Genomic DNA, 26,253 nt, shown 5'->3' on the forward strand with positions numbered 1-26,253 from the left:
AAAAGAAATTCGTCTAAACCACAATGAAAGGAAGATTACATATACTACTTCAGCTAATAACAATTCACTGCAGCACCAAATCACCCGAGGCCAACACAGCTACGCAGGTTCTTCCTCCATCTCAGTCTATTCAAAGCCTTCCTCTTAACACTTTAACAAGAAGTTCTACTTTCCACTAAATCTCTCCTTATGACCTCCTTTCACCCCATTTGTGGACAACCGGGTTTTCAAATGGCCCTATATGGTCGGCCGACAAGGACAATCCTCGGCAATATGTCATTCTTCATCTTCAGAACGTGCCCTATCCATCTAAACCATTCTCTCATCATAGCCCAAGAAAGTTGGATAGAACCATATTTTTCGTACGGCTTACTGTTTAAAATACGGTCAGTCAGACGGGTGTCGAAAACAATCCGTAGGAAATTTCTCTCGAAAATATCTAACAAATCCCCTTCTGTCTTCAAAAACGCCCACACTTCTGAACCATACTTAACCACTGTCATCATTGTAGCCTCCGATATTTTAATCTTTGTTCGCAAACTTATCTTCCAATTCTTCCAAACTTTTTTGTAACTGTGAAAAAAACACCCTTTGGTCTTGAGAATTACATGAACAAGTAGAAATTCGTGTTGTCAGAAGTTTTTGGTCCCAAAGCCACAACACTGAAACCTTATTACCTAGTTTAAGTTCCTCAACAAAACCATCTTCTGTAATGATTCTAATTTCATATGTTGCAGCTTAGTGGAAGAAATTCATGAAAGCATAGGATGTACAGGACAAAGATACAAACGAAGGTATTCTTCAAAATCTAGTGGGTGGATATTTTTTTTTAAATAAAATAAAAAAATATATTTAAAAATTTAGGGGACAGTTACCCCCAGCCCTCTTTCCCAAAGTGGCACCCCAGTTCATGCTACAGGTGACGCTAAATCAAAATGTTTATTCCTTTATAAAAGGAGAAAATACAGATCTTGACATAGAAGGAGAAGGAATTTTCTCCTTTATAAAAGGAGAAAATTCAGATCTTGACATAGCACGTGGGCCATTAACGAGCTTTTAAGATTTTTATTTCTTAAATAAATCATTGATTTCAAATCTAGCCCTCACATAGGAATTTCCTAAAAGAGTTTTGTAGTTTTCTTTTGTGGCTATAGATAGTTTATAGGTGATAGTATATAGATAGTATATATATATATATAGATTCATCATTTCTATTTATATATAAAGTCAAACATATTTATTTTTATCATTCCTTCAAGTTTCAATTTTTTTTTATTCTAACTTTGGTGAGCTTTGTCACTATTATTACACTATAAATTCTAACACTGGGGTTAGAATTTATAAATTCTAACATGGGGCAATGTGTGTTAGAAAAAAAAAAACACCTGCGGAAAATGCTTCCGCATGTTGATAATGAAATCAGAAAAAACACCAAGCTAGAACCTGCGCAGTTTTGGTTCTTTTTAGGGATTTGTAAGGACGGCAGTGGAAATTCTTTGTTCTTCACCCTCCCCAGCTTCATGAAAGTATTGATGTCCCAGCCTCACTCCAGTGCCTCAGCAGAGAGACAGTTCTCTCTCCTGAAGCTCATTAAGAGCCCCCTGCGAAACAGGTTAGACCTCAGTGTCATTTCGTCTCTCATACATTTGCATAGTTTTTTTCCCGGATGCATTCTGGGACATACCTGATGTACCTATCTCAAAGGTGGAAAAATGGAAGAAAATTGAAGTTCAAGAAGATTAATAATCAAAACTCATCGAGCCCAAGCATTTGTTTTTATAGTTAAACGAAGTCATTACGTTTTGTTGTCAGTTGAAAAATCTTATTTTGCTATTTTTCCTTTAAGCTCAAGAGCTAGTATATGTTGTTTCTTTCAATCAAGAAGAAGCTAAAAAATCGACTTTACTTTCTCGTCCACATCAAATCTTCCATGTGTTCTTCCGTGAAAAAGAAATTACATCTGGGTTATGATCAATGAATTCTTCTTTTAGTTCTTCATTCATTAATTTTGTTTTTTTTTAAACAAAAGGTCAAGAAAGATTTAAAGAGATTTTGTGTAGAAAGTCATAATTGTATTTCGTTATTTGAATATATATATATATATATATATATATATATATATATATATATATATATATATATATATATATATATATATATATATATATATATATATATATATATATATATATATATATATATATATATATATATATATATATATATATATATATATATATATATATATATATATATATATATATATATATTAGCACATCACATACAAAACATAACATCATATATCCCTCCCAAGACTCTATGGTGGTGAATGCATGTGGTAAGATAAAAACACTAACGAAGAAAATGAAAATAATGGGCAGCCACAGTTGAGTTGAGCTTAGTTGAGTTAAGGCTGTATGGGTCTTCTGTTAAGGTTATTTCCGAGCCAATGATTTTACCTAAGCCTGAGAGAAGGGGGTGGACAAGTACTTAATCTTCAAAAATTAACATTCCTGAAAACAAAAGGCTTACACTTGTCACCTAATACTCTGTGGTAAGTGGAAATACATGCTAAAAGTTTGGACTTTTATTGATGCCAAAGCCAACATTTTTGTGAATTTCATCATTTTTGGGTGCTTTGTTACGAAATAGTCTTAAATCCACTGTAGGCAAGAATTTAAAAAAGATTAATTTCCTGTTTGTCTGTAAAGTCTAAGAATCTGCAATATCAAACAGTTCGTTGTAGCAAACTGTAAGTAAGGAGCGATGCAGCTCAATACTAACCGAAACTCTAACAAACAGCGTCTTGATAACTATAGATAAATCAAAAGAATCGAATTTTCATGCATATTCAAAATATGTAAAACTCATCAAATTTAAATTTTGAGAAAAATTGCCCCATTTTTGAAAAAAAGGGTAGACACCCCCCAAGTGATAACAATGAAAATGACCCCATCAGATTCAGCATACCAGAGAACCTTATTGTAGAAGGTTCATGCTTTTATGTACAAAAATGTAGAATTTTGCATTTTTTGCCGGAAGAAAGATCACGGATGTGTGATTATTTGTTTATTTGCTTTTTTTTCCCAGCAGCAATCGTGTTGAACCAGGGATCGTAGAAGATCGGGAATGGGTTCATTTTATCGGAGATCAAGTTTTAGTGCCCTTTTTAAGTGACCCCTTTTTAAGGGGTAATGTGGGAGGGTCTTTCCATGGAAGAATTGTTCGTGGTGGAATAAAATTTTCCATGGAGGGAGAGCTGGATTTCCCAGTTTTATTTAAAAAACGGTCAGAAATTAAATACAAAAAAACAAGTTTTTTTCGATTAGAGCAACATTGAAACTTAAAACAAACAGAAAATATTATGTATATGAGAGGATTCGCTTCTCCTCTATACCTCGCTCTTTACGCTAAAGTTTTTTTTTGAACTTTTAAAAAAGCTTATTATCCAAACTAAACTGCTTTTGTGATCGAGTAGTCATTCTTAAATAACTGGAACAAAAATCAAACTTTAGCGTAAAGGTGAGGTATTGAAGAGAGGCAACTCCCCTCATATACGAAATATTTTCTGTTCGCTTTAAGTTTTAATGTTGATCCTTACTTTCATTTTATTTTTTTTTTTTTTTTTTTCAATCTGGATATGAACACATAAAATGGAAGCTGTAATTAGTTTTGTGAGCAAAATCCGTATGAATGTGGCATTTAAAAACCTTCTGGTATGAAAAATGCTTCTCTTTGTTTTGAAAACTAGTAGAGACTAGTAGCATGTATAAATTCATCTAAATGTGTAAATACCAGTAGCAGGCATAAATTCACCAAAAAATTAAATATGCATCGGTATAATACAAAAAAGCTTAGGTATAAAAATTACTTAACAGATATGGACCTATTTGACACACTAAGATTTTTCAAAGTCAATTTGCCTTTTGGTGATTTTTTGGTGATTTGTTCTAAGAGAAAAGGGTGATTTTTTATTTTCAGTGGCAACCCTGGCACAGTCTCCGATATTGATAAGAAAATCTAATTAGGATATGGTAAGATTGTTGGTAATAGAAACCAACTTGCGTTGGTCAAGCTCTACTCAACTTTTTGTGACCATTCAATTCCTTTTGCTTCTGGAATGTTTCCCTTCTTAAGAAAAAAGAATTAAAAAGAATCAGGATTAATTATTATAGATTTTTTTAAATTTTTGTTGTTTGTTCCTCCTTGAACAGAAAACCGGGTTCTTATTAAAACATTTCTTGTCCCTGATATTAGAGTAAAATTGGATGTACTACACAGAAAGCTTTCAAATACCGCTTGTATCCGTATTTCTCCACACTACCACCTTATCAATTTTTTTCAGTCGTAAGTTATTTTTCCTTTATTTGTTTGTTTTTCTCTCTTTTGTTACTCCCCATTTTTTAGTATTGTAAAGAGCGATCAAAAATTAAACATGAACAACTTTACACATCTTTCCCTTACGCTGAGGAGGATTTGAACATAAATACTTCCGATTAGAAAGCCTGGTTGTTTCCCCTACACCAGCACAAGGGTGAATGATTATTTTAAGACTTTATGTTATTTAGAAGAATAATTATTTGCTATTTTTAATTACTCCTTGTTGTCGTGTTGGTTCAAAGCTTCACCTATGCGCATGGATAGTAGACAGTGCGACAACGTTGTCAAAATAGTTTAGATAGAACTCCTTTGTTTTTTTATAGTTTGTTTTGTAATGAGTTGTTACTGGAACTGTTATTGCAATTAAATTGTCATTAGATAATTTACGTGAGAAACGTTAACAAAAATGAACTTAGCAGAGAAGTAACTTTATCGAAAAGAAACTTAAAACGACCTGAAATTACTATTAATAGGAGTTTGGAAACTAAATTCGGTACTTGTCGGTTATAGCACCGACCACTAAACAAGTGAAGTTAGGTTAATCCTAATAAAATATATCTAAGTATGATAAAAACATAATACTTTAAAAACGAATTTGGGCTATTTATTTGCTTATTAGGGGGTTTGGGGGTAAAGTAAAGTGGGTCGTCACTCGTCATACAAAATTTGTTAGGTAGGCCTACAATTATTCTGCATATTATGAAGTAACAATTGTTTTCTAACTTCAAACTGTCCAAATAATTTACCCCCCCCCTAATGTGCAAACATTCAGCCCAAATTACAAATTTCCAATCTATTCTGTCACTTTTCTTTGTCTTTTCTCACGCTAAGCTGAAATAAACTAAACAAAGAAGCCGGTTTACATTGCGTCAATGGATGAACAACTTGAGTGGTCAGCACTCTGACGGGCAAGTGCCCTAAATTCTTGTACTAATACTTCAACTACTACTACTACTACTACTACTACTATGGATATAGAGATATACTAGTATTATTATTATTTAAACAAAGAACCGATCATTATATATTTTTTGAATAATATTGCTTTAAATTTTGTACACTTGGTTTTAGCACAATGGTATAAATGTGTTTCTGAGACATAGAATCGCAAAGACATCAAAACAAAGTATGCGGAAATTATATGAAATTATGACAGAATAGCAAAAATCCAGACATTTTTTGAAAGGGCCTAGAAACATCCCCCTTGCATAAATGTATGGGTTTTATTTTTTTCTGAACAGTTAATATTTCAAATGAGTGGTAAGTTACTGAGTAGACCTAGAATACAAATAAAAAGCAGTATTACGCAGCACAAATCTTGGTATTCAAATCTGGATTCAAACTTGATATATGCCCTGTAACCAGGCCGTATCCAGGATTTATGTTCATGGGATGAGGATTTTCAGGGACGAGGGCTACGAAAAAAAAACTTAAAAAAAACACATCAAAATTTGTTTATATACATTTTGCTACGTTTTTACGAGTCAGACAAGCATATTGGGAGGGGGGAGGAAGGGGGCGTCCAAACCCCCTAACCCTCCCCCTGGATACGGCCTTGACTGTAACATTATAAAATTGGCTTTTCCTTACTGTTAGTTTATAACAGATTTTGAGCTCCATTAACTACAATTTAAGGGCCCAGTAAAACAGAGGTAATCCTCGAATCATTCTCTTCTTTCCCTATTTGAAAGCTACTATAGTATACAGTCATTCAATTATACTTTTAAACTACGAATTCTTGACCCTTTTTCTTATACTTTATTGATCCTTCCGACACAAATTTTAAGCCTTAGTCTATACGCACCCAAAACTAGAAATTGACCTTTGTAAAAATAAGTAAATAAAAAGTATTAAATATAAATATCATCTTGTGCTTTGGGCTGATAAGATTGAACACACCAGGATCATCTTTTTTTCTGTGTAAGAAAGTACTAAGATAAGAACGTAGATGACTGTAGTGGTGAGGTAAGTGAAAAAATAAATATTAATAACAAAAATTTATTATATATTTTTTAGCGTTTTATTCAGCATAAAAGACTCCCTTTATAAAATCGTAAGAGGTTTTTCCACCAATAAACTTGCTTGGCAATTTAAAAAGCTTAGTTTTCAAAATAATCCACTTTTAAATAAATATAATAAAAACTATCAAGATATTTTGAATGATATTTTGAGGTAGCTTGTTGGATGAATATTTTTTCTCTTCCCTTTATAATTTTGGAATTTAGGGTTGCTTTCGACACATGCTGAGTAACTTAGGGTGTTTGGAAATCAGTTTGTAGAAATTGAGCTTGAAAGTGAAATGGCTTGGCTGACAGTTAGGGTTATGCAATTAGGGGAGTTTTACTGGATGAAGGATATTCTTTCAGAGTTGCGATGTTTTTACTTTGATTTAGTTTTAGATGAGTGATCGGGAAGGAAGCTTGAACATTTATTGGGGTTATATTTTTATTTTTGCGGGTATTGTTTTGTTCATAGATATTCCACAGGGGTCACTACATAGGGTTATGCCATATAGTTCTATGGCATGGCGCGCTCATTGAGGCTGCAAGTCATTCTATCCTAGTTTAACTTGTTCAGTGCCTTGAAATACTCCTCCCTTTGCGATGAAAGTGGTATTAATAAAAACTGTATTAATAGTGCTATTCTTTGTGACTGAGGCTGCTGCTGAAAACTGGATTGATCAATGCAAAAAAGGTACTTTCATTTCTTTTGCTGGTTTGGCGCCATCTGTCATAGCCACACTCGTCACACTAAGAATTTATAAAAATATAGATGACATTCCCTTCGTTCGCAAGCGAACAAGAAGAGGACGCAGAGGTGGCAGAAAGAAATTTAAGATTGACGTGTTAGTCACCTACGGACGATTGGCCAGCCAAAAGCCTAAGCGTGAGAGGTGTTTAGTCTCAATCCCGCGCGTGAGCCTACCGCCCCGGCTGATCCCTGACAACAATGATCCTACCAATGATTTCGGGTCTGATTGTCCTCCAGTATTATCGCCGCAGGTTCTCTCTTGTAAACACCAACTTCCCAACTTCCTTCTGAGCAATGTCCGCTCACTAACGAATAAAGTAGATGAGTTAGATGTCATTCTACGTCAGAATAATATCCATATCGCCGCAATTACCAAAACATGGCAGCTCGACGAAACAAGTGGAAGGATGGCTGGTTACAAGGTTTTCTTGAACACTAGAACAGACAGGATTTGAGGAGGTGTTGCCCTGTATGTACGCGATAACATCCCCTGCAAATATTTCGATAACTTCAATGACCCTAGCCATGAAGCGATCTGGGCATTATGCAAGCCAAAACATTTACCACGAGATGTCTCTTGCATCATTATTGCAAGTATCTACTATCCTGAAAGCGCCAAGAACAGACGGCTGTTGGTATCCTACCTTCAGTCTACGTTAGACACATTACGTCAGCGATATAGCCGCCCGGGCTTCATATTAGCTGGTGACTTCAACCAAACAAAGAAACAATGGCTTGCTAATACGCTGGGTATGTCACAAGTGGTCAAGATACCCACCCATGTGACCGGGAGTACCCTTGACCTTATTCTTACAAACCTTGCTCCATATTACAAAGACGTGTCTTCGAACGGGCCATTGGGCAAATCGGACCATCACACTCTGCTGATGAAGTCAAAAAGTGAAATCAGGAAGCTTAAGAAAATAAAAGTACTCCGGAGACCTATCACGAAGTCTGCTATTAATACGTACGGAATGTGGGTCGGTACTCACTGCTTTAGCGAAGTATACAACGAAAGCGATGTCAACAGGAAAGCAGAAATATTTCAGTCCCTACTCTATGAGAAATACTTAGAAGTTTTCCCGGAAAAGCAATTTGTCGTGAGCGAATCTGACAAGCCCTGGATCACTCCAAAAATAAAACAGCTGATTCGCGAAAAAACCACTGTAAGGCAGTCAAGTGGTGACGCAACGTCGTTACGATTATTAAGAAACAAAATCGTTAGCCTTTGTCGCGAGGCAAGAAAGTCCTTTGGAAAATCCCTTTTGGACCCTGAAATAAAAAAGGATCCCCGTAAATGGCACCGTCTAGTGAGGCAGATTGCTGGAAAAACAGTATCATCCAGTATCCGTATTCTGAACGATGATGGGTCACTCGTGAGTGCAAATGACGTCAACAATTACTTTACTGACATTTGTACATCCTTTCCTGCCCCAACTAACACTGAAATAGAGAATCTACTGTCAATATGCCCTGACGAAGGTGAAATCGAAATAGTTGAGTATCAAGTTTTCAATGAGCTGAACAAGTTGTGTCCATCCAGTAGCTCTTTTCCTGAAGAGCTACCTATAAGGTTAATACGAGAGTTCTCTCTTTTCCTTGCCAAGCCACTTGGACACATCATCAGCGAATGTTTCGCCCAGTCAACTTTCCCGTCGTGCTGGAAACGCGCATTTGTGCGTGTTATACCGAAGACTAAAACACCCAAATCTTGCAACGAGTTACGACCGATATCAATCACATCTACCTTTGCAAAAGTCACCGAGTCATTCATCCTGCGTGAATTGCTCAAGCAAACGCGGGAAAACATAGACCGTTACCAGTATGGCGGCCTCAAAGGTTGCAATACCTCGATATACCTCGTGCGCCTAGTTGACATTATCTTTAAGTGGCTTGACAAGGGCAGTACCTTCATCGACCTAGCTCTCGCCGATTTCAGGAAGGCATTTGACCTGATTTGTCATCTTACGGCAGCAAAAAATATGCGAGCAATGGGCGCACAGAAGCGGTCTCTTGCATTAGTGATGAGCTTCCTTCAGGACAGAATGCAGTGTGTATTTCCATTGTTTGAAGGTGACTTGATCTCATACTGGTCTAAATTTACCTGTGGAGCCCCTCAGGGTACAAGACTTGCTGGTTTCATATTTATCTCCCTCATCAACTTCCTCCTTCAGAATTTCGAAGAGCGACTCAAATTCGTCGACGATTTATCATTTTTCCTCAAATACCTCGTGAGAGAAGGTGTAATCGAACGTCAGTTCAGCTAGACCCTTCTGGCATCCTTCTCTGAGGACTGTGAACGTTACAAGTTGACACTGAATGCAGATAAATCAACGATCCTCAGGTTTTGCCCCTTAAAACGTGATCTGGAATTCCCGCAAGTCCCTTTCCCTATTGTTCAATCTGCAAAAATCCTCGGAGTCACATTATCGATGGACTGCACATTCACCGAACACGTGGAGAAGGTTATTAAGGCTGGCAATGCATCACTTCAGACCCTAGTCCTGATGCGCAGGTTTGGCTGCGACACTCAAAGCCTAAAAAATGCCTATATTACGTATGTGAGACCTCTACTCGAATATGCCGTCGCTGTCTGGGGACCTTTTGTCCAGAGCATCCACTACCTTTGCGATGACCTTGAATCTTTGCAGAAACGAGCTGTTAACATAATCGTTAGTAACAGAAGTGACGACTACAACAAACTCTTGCAAGAACTGAACCTTGAATCTCTCAGCGACAGACGATTATCACTGATCATGTCCCTCGGCAAGTCACTGCTATCTTCGCCCCATCACAGACTGATCCTCCCACCTGATGCTCCTGTTAACCAAAGAACCAGATCCCAGTCGAAGCTACAACCCCCTGTCTGCAGGACCAACCGCTACAAAAACACGTTTGTCCCCTTTTTCGTTGAAGCATACAACAAGACTTAGTGTTATTTGAATTCACGTGTTAGTGTTTTTATAGTGTTATTTGTATTTTTTTTTTCTTCTCATATTGTTGTAAAGACGACATAAATTAGCCATGGCTACGCTGTTCGATCTTAATAAACCTATGTCTATGTCTATGTCTATTTTGCCTGGGAAATGAAATTTAAGCGCCGAAAGATATATAGGCAATGAGTTTTCATCTGAGGAGCCCTGATATGTGGTGATTACTTGGGGGATATTATGTTTTGTAGACTGAAGGTGCTATGGCTTGGTTTGGAGACAGTGATTTATGTTTATTAATGCTGATTTTGCTCTATTTTGGACTTGATTTTGGACTATTGGGTTGGATGTACTGTTTTGTCTTAGGTGATTCGATGGATGAGAAAGGTCTAAGTTACTAAATTAGGAAGACAGTTTTTTTTTTACCAAGTAATTACCTGTAATACATAATATGTCTTAAATAAAATTTTCAATTTCAATATATTAAATTAATACCGTAGTAAACGCCTATATTTGATATTACACCTATTATTAAGTAACCTAACCAATCGAATAAGAGGTAGTTAGCCTACTATTATCTTTAAAAAGAACCACGTATTCATGACCAATCTTAACGCGAAAAATGCAAAATATGTTATTTTTATAGATTGGATCTTGTAACCACTGTTTTTCATAGGGGTTCTCTTCCAGGGTATTTTTCCCCTTTTCTAAAACTATATGAATTTTATCATGCTAATTAATCTTAGCTGGTCAATTTAAAAGCAATAATTTTACATATTTGGATTCATCATCAAAAGCAAGTTCATTTCAAGTATATTTAGATGTTTATAAAAGTTTTATAAAATTTTTAACAGTTATCAAGTTATTACAGTTATGAATATATTTATCAAATAAGCCTAAATTAGGTGTTTCCTATGATTTCCTGTATTACTTGTCGATATATGCCTGTTATGTGGGTTTTGATGACTGATAATAAAATTTTTTTACAGTTATCAATATATTTATCAAGTAAGCCTAAATTATATTTTTACAATTATTTCCTCTATTATTTGTTGCTATATACCTTTTATGTGGGTTTTTATTTGCACTTTTTCAGTGGAGATTAATAGTACCAAAGCACAGCTAAAACAAAAGTTAATCTTTTGCATTAAGGTCAAGGGGGGAGGGGGTCAAAGCACAGCTATGCAAAAAGTTAATCTTTTTCATTATGGTCAATGGGGAGCGGGGGAACTGTATCTATTGTATCGAGTATCTGTATGTAACTGTATCAAGGACAACTGTAATTGTATCAATAATTTTACACATTTCGGTTAATTATCAAAAGCAAGTTCATTTCAAGTATATATATATATATTTATAACAATTTTTGGTTTCTTTTACCAAAGGGCCCATAGTTTGTTACCACGGCCTGTTTGCCAAAATTATCCACGAGAGAGGCACGGATTCTTGTGAAATCATGTCCGTGTGACTATTAATATATAACAAATATTGTCTATCTCTGTTCACCGACAAGAAGAGCTGCTTATACCTTAAAGGAATGCAAGTCCAAAAAATAGAAAATAAAATAAAAGTTTCTGAAAACAGAAAATAACACTGCTCCCCCTGTTACTCCAACTTTAATGATTTCATTAAATTTTTTTTTAATTAATTAACCATAAATAAAGTTTTGTTTAAACTTTTTTAACTTGATCGAAACATTTTTAAATGCTTTATTTTAAAATCCCTATTCAGGATAATAAGAGTCACATTAATAAAAGAACACAAAATGCTCCACAGAACATAGAATTTAAGTGATAAGTGTTTTGCAGCTTTTACTTTTAGTTTCCTAAATGTGTCCCAAAGGACTTCTAATCATGCAACATAAATGTAAAACTGGAATATTTTCAGGAGACAATGGTGAATTTTTTTAGGCTAGTGTGTAAGAAAAATACAAAATAAGGCAAAGGAAAATAGAAAGGCCCATCAAGGAAGGTTATCTACTTGACAGGGCATGTAAAACTGTTTTTGAATAAACCATCACAAATGTAAAACAAAAGAATATGGGTCAAAAAAAAAAAAAAAAAAAAAGTTTACCAGGTTTTAATCCAATGCTGTGATATCCAGCTATTTTTGACATTCTTTCCAAGGTTGAAGTTGCATCGTTGGGATGTTGGGAGGAATCAGAAGCAGATGGCAGCCCTGCATATCCTTCAGGTATAATAGGCTGTGTTGCTTCTACATAACTGGGAGGAGAGGCTTCAGCATTGACGTCTCTCAGCCCTAAAATCAATTTGTTTATCAGATTTCTCTATTGTTGTTACCAAAATTTAAAAATCACTTAAATAAGAATCAGATTTATACTTGGAATTTAATCTGAACGGGTTTTATGAAGGAATTAAGTCTGGTTTGTTTTCCATGTATGAAATATTTCATTATATTAGTTTAGCAGAGATTAAACCTAGAAATACTGGGATTCTACCCCATATTTGAAGTAAGGTCAGAACTAGTGACCTGTAAACACACTTTCTAAGACCAGGGCGAGATTTAAAGCTTTGACGCTTAAGGCCAAAGCGTTTTTGCTGCTCCGTTCTTGCAAGATTTTCGGGGAAATCCCCAAAAATTCGGGGATAGTGGAAGAACTGAACAGAACGCAACTGACGAGCCAAAAGTAACGAAAGAAAAAGATGATACCGAACCCTCAGGTGCCATTCTTGGGAGACATTTGACACTTCATAAGTGGCCATTGAATTCCTGTGTTGTTTTAAAATCACTTTTCTGTGAATAGGCAGCGCGGCGGCACAATATACCTGGCACTTCGACGATAAATCACAGCAGTCCAGTTTTTGTTAAGAAAAAAAAAAATACTCAGTGATAATTTGTTGTGGCTCCTGGCATTGTTCGCCCCTAGGCCCAGGCCTAGTAGGTTTATTGGTAAATCATGGCCTGAATGTGAATATCTAACCTTTAATGGAACTAGTTCACTTCACATTTTGGATTTCAGTTCATTTTACATACCTGAAATCACTTCTTTTCGATGTCTAGTGGGTTCTGTTTCCAATTCTCTAAGTTATTTTCGTTTTCAAACAATTCTAGATATTAAGAATAAACTTTAACAGGGGTATTCTAGAGCAAGGGTAACTAATAAGACTGGAAACTGGCACTAGTGTCGGACACAACTATAAACGCCATTTAGCGTTTGGTGACAATTGCCACTTTTTTCAGTGTAATAATAAGAATAATTAATTTAAGTAGTGTAATTGGTAAAATTAGAGTATTAATGAGTGTCTGATCTCAGTTTCTGAAAGAAAACTGATTACAGAGCTTGAAAAAAGGCCCAAGTATCGCCAAATCCAGGATCAGATTTAAAACTTTGACGTGTCTAGCCCCAAGCGTTTTTGCTAGATTTTTGGGGAAATCCCTTAAAATTCAGGGATAGTGGAAGCAAGGAACAGAATGCTACTGATGAGCCACAAGAAATGAACGAGAGAGGTGATATCAAACCCTCAGCTGCCATTCTTGGGAAACATCTGCCAGTTTATAAGTAGCCACGGAATTCCTGTGTTATTTTAAGATCACTTTTCTGTGAATAGGGAGCACAGCGGCGGAGTGCACATGGCACGTTGACGATAAATCACAGCAGTCCAGTTTTCGTTCAGAAAATAATCTCTTAGTGATAATTTCACCAACTTTTAGTGATTTTTTTCAAAAGCTGTGCCTCCTTTGAGAACCCCTATACCCAAGCCATTTCTGTGGATCTGTCCTACCTCTGGTACTTAAATGTCAATGTTACTTTATATAGGATAAAACAACATTTTAGGACTATTTATAGACCTATTGTCTTTATTTTAATTAGATTGATTGATTAGGGTTGTCAGGGTCAACTATAAACAAGGAGCTGCAATCCGTTAAGAGGAAACTATGTTTCGATTTTTTCGAATCCTTAAAAGAGGGCTGTGCAGCAATACAGAAATTGTGGTACCCTACTCAATAAAGCTTATTTGCATACTGATTTTTACTAAAATGTAAAAAAAAAAAAATATAGCTTCCAACAGAATACTGGAACACAAAGAAGAAAGGGGCTCATTCCAAGGCAGTTCTTCAAATTCTGCTATTTAAAAATTCACTAATAAATAAAAAAATTAGTGTCAAAATACAAATTTTTGATGAGATCCACGTGCTCTGTTCTACACAGCTGCATACAAAAGAAAGTTTACAGTATATTAACCTGACTAAAAAAATAGTATTATCCTTTTTTTTTCATTCCAACCTTTTGTTTTATTGTGATCCTAGTGATTTAGCCTTGCTTCTAGTTGAAAATTCGACTTTTTTTTCACATTCTTTTAGAGAAGTGGTTCCCAACCAATTTTGGGCCATGCCCCACCTAGGCATTTCTAAAATCCTAATGTCCCTCTCGTGATATTTAAATTTTAATAATCAAAATCCCATGTGTATTCACCTGCAGGAAGAGGAAGCTGAAAGGGACATGAGTTTGGTGCTCTTTTGGATACTCCTCTAGGCAGGGGCGAATCTCCAGCATTTTATTGGGGGGGGGGGGGGCAAGAGAGGTCCATATCTAGATAGTCAAAGGGCATGAGATGTATAATATTTTTTTCTCCGCATTATTTGGGGGGGGACAACATCCCCCTTACCATTCCCAAACGACGCCCCTGCCTCTAGACATATTTTATGCCAATGATAAATGTTGTCTGTATAAAAAAACCTTTATGCATGTATAAATACTATCATGTATTTTTTGTTCTTTAAGTGCATATGAATATGACGTCATTGACATGATTTTTTTTCAAAATTAAGGCTCTAAAATATGGGTAGCTGAAGGATGCACATCCTGCTCATGACCCACCAACTATTGCCATGTCCCACTGGTGGGGCCTGCTTTCTATTTTGGGAATCTCGGTTCTAGATGGACAGCAAATCCGATCAAAAAGAAGCTGTAAGAGAGAGATAAGCCATTAATCTTATGTATTCATATGAAATAAAAGATGTTTAGTTTCTTTTTGAATATAGTTTAATAGAAACAAGCAAGAATACAGGTATGTCCACTTCAGTCGTCCGTCAGTCATTGATTGAAACACTTAGAGTCGTCCCATTCTGTCTAGCCCCTCGCAATATGAATGGTGTAATCTCAATTTTCCATAAAACTTTGTTTTCCGATAGATTTGACGCCTTATTTTCATTTGTTTTCTCTTTTTGCGAAAATACAGGTATTTACAAAAATCCATGTCTTTTCATGTTTAAGGAGTATTCATGTCAGAACTTCACACACACAAATCTATTCAGCCTAGTTAAAAGAACTAATACATATTAAACTTTTTTGGCGAATCTGACACCACGCATTATGGCTATAAAGGTGACTTTAAAGGCACAAATTGCCCTGTTGCCATTGCCCAAGCATTCCTCCTTTGCTCTAGCTGCAGATTGAGCTTCAATCTATTTAAGCGTGAAAGCTGAATCTCGATATATATTTTTTTATTTCAACAATGGGAACAGTGGGAAACATTGAGTATTAAAAAAACAAAAGGGAAATGACAGCAGAGTTTTCCTTGATAACAGTAATTTAAAACAAAAAAACAAACCTAGCAAAATCGGAGTCTCTTGATTTAGTTTATTCATCGGCTGCAGAAATATGGGCGGTGTTAACTCCTCTGGTCTTGAGCTGGCGGCCACATCAGTATGTGTTGTGATTTCTAAGGTTGCTATTTGGCCTTCTCCTACCGGCTCATTAACACTATCGGTCCTAAAATGTTAAAGGTACGACTACTATTCCAAAAGTTACAGAGCTAATACTATTCCAAAAGCACGAAAGGGAACAACTTTTCAGAACAAACATAGACGATATGAGATCTTCTTTGAGGTTCTTAATTTGAATACCAATTTGTTCCTTTTTAAATGATAGCGATAACGTTTAGAAGGAAGAAGGAAGATCAGGGGGGGGGGAGGGTGAAATTCATGCTCTAAGGTAGTTAGTACGATAGTCTACCCTTTTCTTACATTATGCTTTAGCACAGAAACGCTAAAGAATTTATCGGATGCAGATGCAGATGTATTTATCGGATCGGATCCAGTCTTGAGCTGACTACCTAATCATTTTGCGAAGTAACTTTTGAGTTTGCAATCCAGCCTTCCCTTGATATCACATGTACGCTATCAATGGGTGGTGGTAGCTCCACTGGTCTGCAGCTGACTACCTCATCAGACCACTAACTTGACCAAAAGTAAATGTAAAAAATTTTAATCAGCGATAATACCAATATATCCAATGCTAAGTACCACGTAGAAAATACAAAATATCCAAAGGGGCTTGCTGGTGACAATAACCAATTAATATACAGTTATGTAACTAAGTTATTCATTATGATAAATGATAACTCACTTTATATGAAGTGAGAAATCCCCCACAATTAAATCCCCTGGATTTTTCATAGAGAGTTAATTGCGCAATCTAAAACAGTTCAGTACAAAAGATAATCCGATTAGGTTCATAATTTAGTTCTTTATAGTTCAGATACTCAACTCATGCTGAAAAGTTTAATACTCTTTTGAAGGGCCGAAACTGACAGGACTACTCTCCCATGTCTGTTTTCATCTTCAAATACCGCCATAACCCTGATGATATTGCACCAAAATGTTTAAAATAGACAGAATTTCTTTTGAGTATTCCTCCAGGATCAGCATGTTCCCCACAACCCTAGGAACAATTGCCCTAAATTATGTGATTATCCCCTTTTGACAGTTATTTTTTAGTAGAAACTGCGGGCATGTTCGGTCTTAGTTGTTCGATCAGCTTGAAACTCTTAAGAGATTACTGACTAGACCAGGATTTCCGAGAATTTCCCAAAGGTGCACTGAAACCCCAGGAACCAAAGGCATGCCAAAATAAATCCAAAGAGGTTTTGTTCAAAATAAATTCAAAATGAATCATCTATAAAATCTCATAAATGGCTGGGTAGATCAAATGAAAACCTTAAGAGAATGTTGAAGAGGGAGCCAAGCAGACCTTAAATTTTCAGTTGGATGGAGTGAGGAGATGGAATAAAAAAACAATGTGGATCACGATTACCAAACTGGATATTTTTAATATCTTGAAAACGACTTGGGGGATAAAGTTGAAACTTTTAGGGAGTTTTTTGAAGGGGGTCACGTGAGTCTCGAATCTCGTATAGTGGAGTCAAGCAGGCCTCAATTATTTTTTGTTTTCAAAAAAAAAAAAAAATGTCTCCAGCCCAACTACATTTTTGCACTGTAAGCCCTTGTTGGGCTAATATTCTAATCGTGGTTGATTAGCGAGATAAATCAAAAGATACCAAGTGTTGCCGGCTTATAAAAAAAGCGTATCTGCAATATTTTGGAAAAGCTTTAGGGTTGAAGTGGAAACTCTCAGAGAGCGCTTGGGGAGGCATTAAGCCTCAAATTGTGACTTAGAGGGGCACCAGGGGAAATGGGGTGCTAAAAATTTTGTCTCAAGCGAACCTATCACTTACGGCATTACAAGGTGAAATATCAATGTAAGCCAAAATACGCTGTGTTTAACAAGATAATCCAAATAGCCCATATAACATCTCAGGAAGTATCTGTAGTATCGAGTTAGTGATTTCTTTGTGGGATAGGGGCGGGGGGGGGGGTATAAAAGTTGAGCTAAGAAGGAGGAGGCAGATTTAAATAAAAAGACACCATATGCATCCAGATTATCAGAATTGCATCTGTCGAAACTTTTAGAGTTTGAATAGCACTCTAGGTTCTCAAGGGTTAATAGGAATATCAGCCTCACTCTTATTTGGGGTAATTTCCCCTCGATTTAAATTTGGCCTGATTATTAGTTTTAAGTTGCTCATTAAACTGTTCGTTTTAGGTTTGATTGATTAATTCATAGTATTTTTTTTCGCTTTTGTTTTACCTTTTATATGATTTCTTTTCTTGGTCGTTTAGATTTTACTATGGCTCTTACTTTTCTGCGAAAAATTTTCGTTTGGAAATAGTTTTTTAAAAATATCAAAATCAAAAGTTATAAATATTTCTATCAAAATTTAAGTTAAAGATGACATGGAGATACACTTAGAGAAGATATGGGACATTTCAATATCAAAAAAGATTTATTTGACAATAAAATCTTCCAAAATCAAATCAAATCTTCCTTGATGACTTAAAAATAAAATATACGTCATTTTTCCAACTTGAAATTTTGGAGACACCGATCTTCTTATATGGTGCTGGGGCTGCTCGAATATTCTCCCTTATGCTATTGAGCCTCCCCCTCCGTAAAGGTGTTCAATCCTTTAAAAAAAAGCAGAAACTTCTGGGACAAAATTGTACCAAATCCTTCATTTAATGTTCATATTCCCCAGTTTATTGAAAGTAAAAAGAAAATAAAACTTACCAACTAGATTCCATCTTTAATTTCTCAAAAACCAAGTTGCTAATATTAACACATTAAGATCTCCTAGTTTTTCTTATCATGGAACTCCGGTAAAGATAAGAACACTGCCATGTTTCAAATCCAACTTTGACTGATAAGTATACGTGATAAGGCATCCTAAAATGATAAATATAATAAAGAAAATATTTTACCTAAATCTGAAAATGGAAGGAATGCATTGCTAAACTAAATTTGATTGTAAGAGTACTTGCGACCTAGTAGCAGCGAACAATCGCCAAACAGAGCGAAAAACGTGATGAGTTTTTTCCATTGATATTTGTTTGACAATTGCAAGTCCAATCGAAAATAAAAGTCACTATTAATTTACCATTGTCAAAAACCTTAGCTGGACGAATACAAACCCTGAACAATCCGGAAATTTCTATTTTTGAATGGTAGTCCTAATGTGTCCCTTTTTTTCTTTTTCTTTTCTTACCAAGGGTAATCATGTTGAACTATAGGTCGTAGAATATTGGGCAGAAACGGAAAACAACTGGTCTCTTAAAAAAAAAAAAAAAAAAAAAATCGCCCCGACAAATCGCCTTTTTCTGCCAATTTCTGCAGCAGAAAGTGAATTTTGACGAAGGAAGGCCAAAAGGACAAAAGCTTAAATTCTGCAATAAGCCAATGGATTTGTCACGGTGGGAAGCCCTGACCTGGAAGTTTATACCCCCCCCCCATTTTGAAAATTAAGGAAAATCTCATTTTAAAGTGGGTTAAATCTTCTTTATGTTTCCTTTTCCTTCGCAAGGATGATCATATTGAGACGCACAGTAGATCACGGTTGCAGCGATAGCTGCAGCCTAGTAAAGAACGAAGCACGACCCATAGTAACCAAAAGTTTAGTACCTCAAAAAATTCTTTCCTTCTTCCTTAAATTTGTTTCATCCCTAGAACCTTGGTGATATTCAACTTTTGCTATATTTAGGTCATTATAAAGGACTCGTTAGCCAAATTACAAGGGGGGGGGGGGGTGGAGCCTTTAAAGCAACAATACACCGGCTTTTCTCTCGCAGTACCAACTGTCGCGTGGAAATGCTATTTTCTGCCGCAAAGCGGCGCAAACTTTTGTCAATTATCACTAAACAATGTATTATTCCTTGTAGGTTTATTCCTTTACACTCTCGACTTCCTAGCAAAAGCCGAAGAGGTGCGATTTTGAATTGCTCTATTACAACATCGAAATTTCACGGTCTAATACTTTGAACAAAAAATTTGAAGTGCTCCCAATGAAACCCCAAACGAACAGATATTACAATAATTAACCGAGTCAAACTCAAAACGAGCAGAAATTAACATAAGTTGGGCGCAAAACCCCTATGCCTTCTCAAGGCCTCACTGAAAAAAATATAAATGTTTTTACTTTTATAACTTTAATAAATCAAATAATATCAACATTTTGATTACTAAATATCAGTATACGTAAATCAAATTGACAATGTAAATTCATTTGTATTTTTTTCAGTAAAGTCTAAATTTTGTCTGGCCTTGGGAAGTCATAGGGGTTTTGAGCCCAACTCATGTAAATTTCTGCTCATTTCGAGATTGAATTGGCTATTTATTATAATATATGTTCGTTTTCGGCTACTTCTATTTATCGATGCTGATTTGTGGTATTTTCATACTTGGTAGATTATTTGATTTAATTTTTGCTCATTTTTGGCTTAATGGAGTTCTTCACTTTTTTTTGAATAACTTATTTTGTTGAAAAAGTTTTTTAATTAATATCAGAAAAATGGTAGCAAAAATGTTCAACAATGCTACTTTTTTCTTTCAATTCAATATCACTTTTATTTATAATCAGTTATGGGTGCGATATCTTATTTTTAGTTCCAGTTTTTTATATTATTAAATTCCCAGTAGTTTGAGGTGACTTTTATTCCTTAAGTGAATTTTTATAACAGTATTTTTCACATATATTATGAATGTTGGCTAGCAAATTTTTATAGGCCTCCAAACACTCTGTATTAGGGTCCAAAGGGTAGCTTATCTTGTCGATTTCCTTTTTCCTGAATGAATTTTAACAAAGCAATTTTAATGAGTCTTTCCAGGTATAAAGTTTTATGAAGACAACAAAGGTCCAAATATTCATATAATATATTATAAAGCGATTATTTCCAATCTTCTCTAATAATTTCACTCCAGTCAATACTGCTAAGCTTTGATTTTAGCCTTGTTATGTCTATTTGTGAGTAATTTCTTCTTTTTATAGAATCACTTTTAGTGACTAATCTTTGTATTCTGAAATCAGACATTATAATACCCTGATCTGAAAAATCTTGCATATCCACGAATGTAGCTTCGCATGGATCAGGTACCAAAATATTGTCGAAAAAAAAGAAATTCTATACTGGAGTGTGAATAAAACACACTGGGCTTATAGCGTATACCCCTAAAAAAAGTGCAAGACATGCCTGTCAACTTCTTGCTGAGTAGATGGGAGAATGTCCATTAAATTGAGGATGACTTCACCAAGAACCATAAACGGCAATCGGAAATTCGACACTTAACATGTTTTGCAGTTTGCTCGAAAAAGTCTAACTTTCTAAATGACGGAGGTTGATAGATTACCACAATCACTATTTCATTTCTGAGCATAAAATATTCAACAACGAAGCTCTCGGAAACCATTTCGGTAGTAATATTGATATTTAGAGGTGCCATGAATATGTTTAAAAAGAATGGTGACGAGGGGGGGGGGGGATGAAAAAATCAAGACTATTGATTGTTTCTTTGGCGGGGGCCGTGGATTCAATCCCCTCTCCCTTGTTACATACCTTCAAGGGGATTGTACAGGGATCTTTTGCTCATTGTACAGGAATAAGTGTATATTGTACACAAATGAGGAATGGATGGGTGAGATATTGTACAGGAATATTTCCAGAGGGAGTCTAGAATTTTAGAAGACGCGATATGAATTAAATACACACAATAGACAAATTAGAATGAAAATGTAAGACATTATCGGGAAAAGTGCAAAAATCTTGAGGGTTTTGGCACGAGAAAATGAGTCTGCATCGAAGTGCCTCCCTTCACTTGCTTACCCTGCCCCATTTATTGTTGAGTCAACTATTCAAATAATTTGTTACTACTATTGTACTTTTTCAAGGCAAAAATAGAATACATTCTTATAACTTCTCAGACATTTCGGGGGATTGAGAGAGGTGAGCACCAAACTTGGCTGGGCTCCTGACCAACTTCGTATACTTTTCCTTGAATTTTTACTAATTTTTCAAGTAATATAAACAAGGCCGGGAAAATTTTAACCTTTGTATCTCAAGTTAAAAAAAAAAGAAAAAAAACTTACCCGTTATTACTGGCCTGATACTCTAACCTAACAGGCCTTGATATATCTGTCATGCTACTACGACTCAGCCTGAGTATGTAGCCATTTCTGAATGGTTATAAACGGCCATTTTTCTGACTAGACATTTTTTTTTTTAACATCGTTTATGAACTATCATTTACTCTGGGTTGGTGTTTGCTATTTGCTAGGTTTTTAAGAACACTGACAGGGATAGTACAGAAAAGTAGTAATCTTAAATCATTGGTTAATAGTTTTGACCATGTAGATTTATATTCTTCCCTTTTCATGCTTCCCAGCATTTCTACTCCAGAATTTCCAATAAAAAATACCATTTTTGGTTGTGGATGGCACTTTATGACCGAGTTATCGAGACATAGATATGGTCAAGAGCTTTAAGTGAGCCATTAAACAGATCTATACGATGTTGAAATAGACTGCTACATTTGCTAGTCAGCCCACAACTTACGAAATTTACTAGGGGGATGGGAGGGAGAGTATTCAAGAGGGACAATTGTAAAACTTAAGTTTAAGGTTTTCGACCGTGAAGATTATGATGACACCCATTTCATTCCAACTATTTTTTACACTCCAGGCATTGCACCTAGAAGTGCCATATGGCACTTTATGACGGCGTTACCAAGACAAATTTACAGAAATTACTTAAACAAAAATTATCTTTTAAGTGATAACTTAAACAACCCTCTATGATGTTGAAATAGCCTGCTAATTTTGTTAGTCAACGGACGATTAATGAAAAAACATTAACGGGCCTGGGAGGGGGAAATATAGGATAGGGGAGGATTGTAAACCTCAGGCTAAGCGTTTTCAGTTGACGAAGAGAAAAGAGATTTTGACCACCTCCCCTCTCTCTTGCTGTGATATTAACTACTGATCCACCTAATGATCTTTGTGTTACTAATAATAAAAACTGGTGTATGAAACATGAGTGGAGCAAAGCCAATTGGTCATTATATATTTTTACCCTAACAGCTCTGTTGTCTTGCGTCAAGATCCGTTTTGATATACTGTGCCCGAGTGTTTTATCACCAAAAGCCAGAGTGAAACTGAATGTTTATTACCGTCGCTTAGCTGAGTGCATGAAACAAGCTGATGAAGTGGCTGTCCCCCTTTTCAGCGTTAAACTCACAACTCGATGTCCGATTTGGAAAGAAGACCCCGGTCTTAAAGCCGTCAAAAATCTTGCTAAACTCTGGCTTTGCATCTGATTTGCGCGTGGGCGGCTCTTGCGAGGCCAAGTGTTTGATATAAAAAGTAAGACAAAAGCGGAGTTTAATCGGTATCTTCGGTCGGTTCGTTATAATGGTTTGCTGTGTTCCCTAAAAGGGCAGTACAATTGGAAGGAAGTCATAATGCCTCTAAATTTGATTTATTAGGGACCAGTGATGTTATACCAGGTTCGTCTCGGCTTAGGCATTCTAAAAATATTTCTAGTAAGATTGAGTATAGTTTTTGTTATCATTTTCAGTGCTTAGTTTCTATCACTGTTCATTGTCATTTACGTTGTGAATGTCCGGCACTAGTCACTCAGCTCCAGTTACTTTTTCAGTTCTGTTTATGTTTGTCAATGGTGCCTGATTCCTTTATTTGCGGGATGGTAACTTCTACTCTTAAACGTGGGAAAGATCCTTTTGATTGCAGTTCATATAGGTCTATCACTGTTGCATGCAATATTGGTAAGTTTTTTGAATATGTTCTGCTCTCATATATTATTGAACGAACTGCGAAAGACTCAAAACCAATTTGGGTTTCAACCTTGTATTAGGTGCCAACATGTACATAAGGTTTTAGCTTTAATTCTTTATGATGCCCAGTCTAAAGGTTATGAATTACACATTTGCTCTTTAGATTTGTCTAAAGCTTTCCACAGTATTTGCCATGCATAAGCGTGGCACTCTTTGTCAGAGTTTGGATTGAACCCTTCTGTTATACACGCACTTAAATTTTGCTTTAGTAATTCGTTTGAAATCACGTACAGGGTTCTACAGTAATATACCAATTCAATCTGGAGTACGACAGGGTGGAGTGTTATCGCCTTATCTATTTAATGCTTGCATTTATAATATATTATCAGGAATCAGGCCTTCGTATTTTATAATTTATCTGATGTGTCTTATATTGCACACACGGACGACCTGCTAGTTTTAAGCCGGACCAAGTCTATTTTGGCATTATCTGTGCAACATATTTCTATTATGTTTCAGAATGTTGGTCTGTCTTTGAATGTTGATAAATGCGAGTATTTAGTTTTCAAGCCCGAATCATCAGCTTGCAATCTGTCCCGTGGATCCTCAGTAATTCGTAATGTTGCGAATTTACAGTGGTTAGGGATTATAATTGTTCTACACTCCCTTTTTGCGACTCCAAATTCTGAGACATGTTAAAGAAAAGCTGAAGATTGGATAGGCGAAAATTGTATCTAACCGTGGTAAATATTCACGCCGAGCTTTCGCTCAAATGTGTTCCACATATTGTGATCATTCTGTCTTGTTTTTAAGCGGTATGTATTAGTTATTGAATAAGAAAGATTCGCGCAAGATCCGTATCGCTTATTTTAGATATTGCACATTTTTGTTGTAACTTCCCACTCCATATCATAATACATGTATTATTGAGAAGTATGTTTCTACCAACAATACTCAATCGTTTGAATTGCTTTTAGTGCTAATTTAACAAGACATGCCCTTGTGTCCCTAGGTCCACACCATAATATTATCCGTGTATTTTTGTTTGAGATAAAGGTTTAAGCTGTCGATGCGTCTCTGTATTTGCTTTTTCTTTCTTTTTAGTGTACTTTACTCCCCTTGTTTTGTCTAAAATTGGATATAAATGAATTATTATTATTATATATTACACTTGATTCTCCAGAATTTCCACCTCATTTATATGAAAAATATCCCCCGCCATCTGAAAATTCGAGTATGTTTATTCCCCAGTTACTCTTTATGAGTGTCAGGGTGGCCGACGTTTAACCCCCCCCCCCCCCGTGGAAAATAAGGCTTTCGAAATTTGAGAATTTTATTTGAGTTTTTTCTTCCGTACGGGGAAGGAATTTTGGTACTTGTGTATTGTTCGCCACTCATTCAAGTTTACGCTGTGTAAAATTCGAGAAACAAACCGGTTCTTCGTTAGTTTCTTTCAGCTCAGCGTGAGACAACTGAGACAGGACAAAGAGGAAATATATAATTTGGGCTATATATTTGCACATAAGGGAGGAGGGAGGTAAAGTATTTGGACAGTTTGAAGGTTGAAAACAATTTTTACTTCATAATATGCAGAATAACTGTACCAAACACCTTTTGCATACAGACCCGCTATACTTTATCCCCCCCCCCCAATGTGCAAATTATATAGTCCAAATTTGTTTCTAAAGTAACGAAAAAACTAACAAAGAAACCGGTTTGTTCTCGAGTTTTACGCATCGTAAGCTTCAGTGAGTGGCGTATAATACACAAGTACCGGAATTTTTCATAGAGAGAGACCCAGATTTCGCGGTATTACTTAAAAACAATCAGAAATTAAATAGAAAAAAAGAAATTTTTCAACCGAAAGTAAAGAGCAACATCAAAACTTAGAACGAACAGAAATTATTACGCATATGAAAGGAGTTGCACCTTCCACAAGACCTTGCCCTTGACGCGAAATTTTTGATTTTTTGTCTTAATTCTTTATATTAAGAACGATTCCTGAAACACAATGGCCGTTTCATTAGAATAATAAGCTTTGTTTTAAAATTAAAAAAAAACTTTAGCGTAAAGAGCGAGGTCTTGAGGAGGAGGCAACACTTTTCATATACGTAATAATTTCTGTTCGTTCTAAGATTTGATGGTGCTCCTTACTTTCAGTTGAAAAACTCGTTGTTTGAATTTAATTTCTGATCATTTTTAAATAATACCGGGATATCCGGCTCTCAATGTGTACAATGTGTAAAACTCGAGAGCAAACCGGTTTCTGCGTTACTTTTTAAACAAATTCGGGCTATATATTTGCGCATTAGGGGGGGGGGAGTACAGTATAGCGGGTCTGCATGCTAAATGTCTTAGGTACAATAATTCTGGATACTGTGAACTAAGAATTGTTTTTTGACTTCAAACTGTCAAAATACTTTACCCCCCCCCCTTTGTGCAAAAATATAGCCCAAATTGTATATTTACCATCTATTCTGTCACTCGTCTTTGTCTTGTCTCACGCTAAGCTGAAAGAAACTAACGAAGAAACCGGTTTGTTCTCTAGTTTTACACAGCGTAAACTTAAGTGAGTGGCGTATAATACACAAGCACCAAAATTCCTTCCCTCTACGGAAAACAAAAAAAAACAAAGCTCAAATAAAATTTTCAAATTTGGAAGGCCTTATTTTCCACGGAGATTATTTTCCGGGGGGTACCAAATCCCCTATACTGCAGATTAATTTAATCTGCACAAAATCCTCCCAGAGAATCGTTCACCTAATAAAAAAA

At 35.8% G+C, this 26,253-nt stretch overlaps 1 protein-coding gene across 1 annotated transcript in view; it reads right to left on the reverse strand.

Moving 5' to 3' along the window:
- The window catches only part of LOC148946708 (protein SSUH2 homolog), a 44,083-nt gene extending 25,521 nt beyond the window's left edge, over positions 1 to 18,562 (reverse strand). Inside the window, exons 1-3 of the mRNA XM_089097091.1 lie at positions 18,433 to 18,562; positions 15,635 to 15,795; positions 12,135 to 12,320 (exon numbers count right to left, since the gene is read on the reverse strand). Coding sequence (XP_088953217.1) covers positions 12,135 to 12,320; positions 15,635 to 15,795; positions 18,433 to 18,446 — 361 coding nt within the window. The 5' untranslated portion in view covers positions 18,447 to 18,562. The remainder of the gene's footprint in view (positions 1 to 12,134; positions 12,321 to 15,634; positions 15,796 to 18,432) is intronic.
- Positions 18,563 to 26,253: the final 7,691 nt, after the last annotated feature.

This window comes from Artemia sp. Qi Xiang Cuo, chromosome 11, assembly GCF_049724085.1.
Source record: "Artemia sp. Qi Xiang Cuo chromosome 11, ASM4972408v1, whole genome shotgun sequence".
NCBI lineage: Eukaryota > Metazoa > Arthropoda > Branchiopoda > Anostraca > Artemiidae > Artemia > Artemia sp. Qi Xiang Cuo.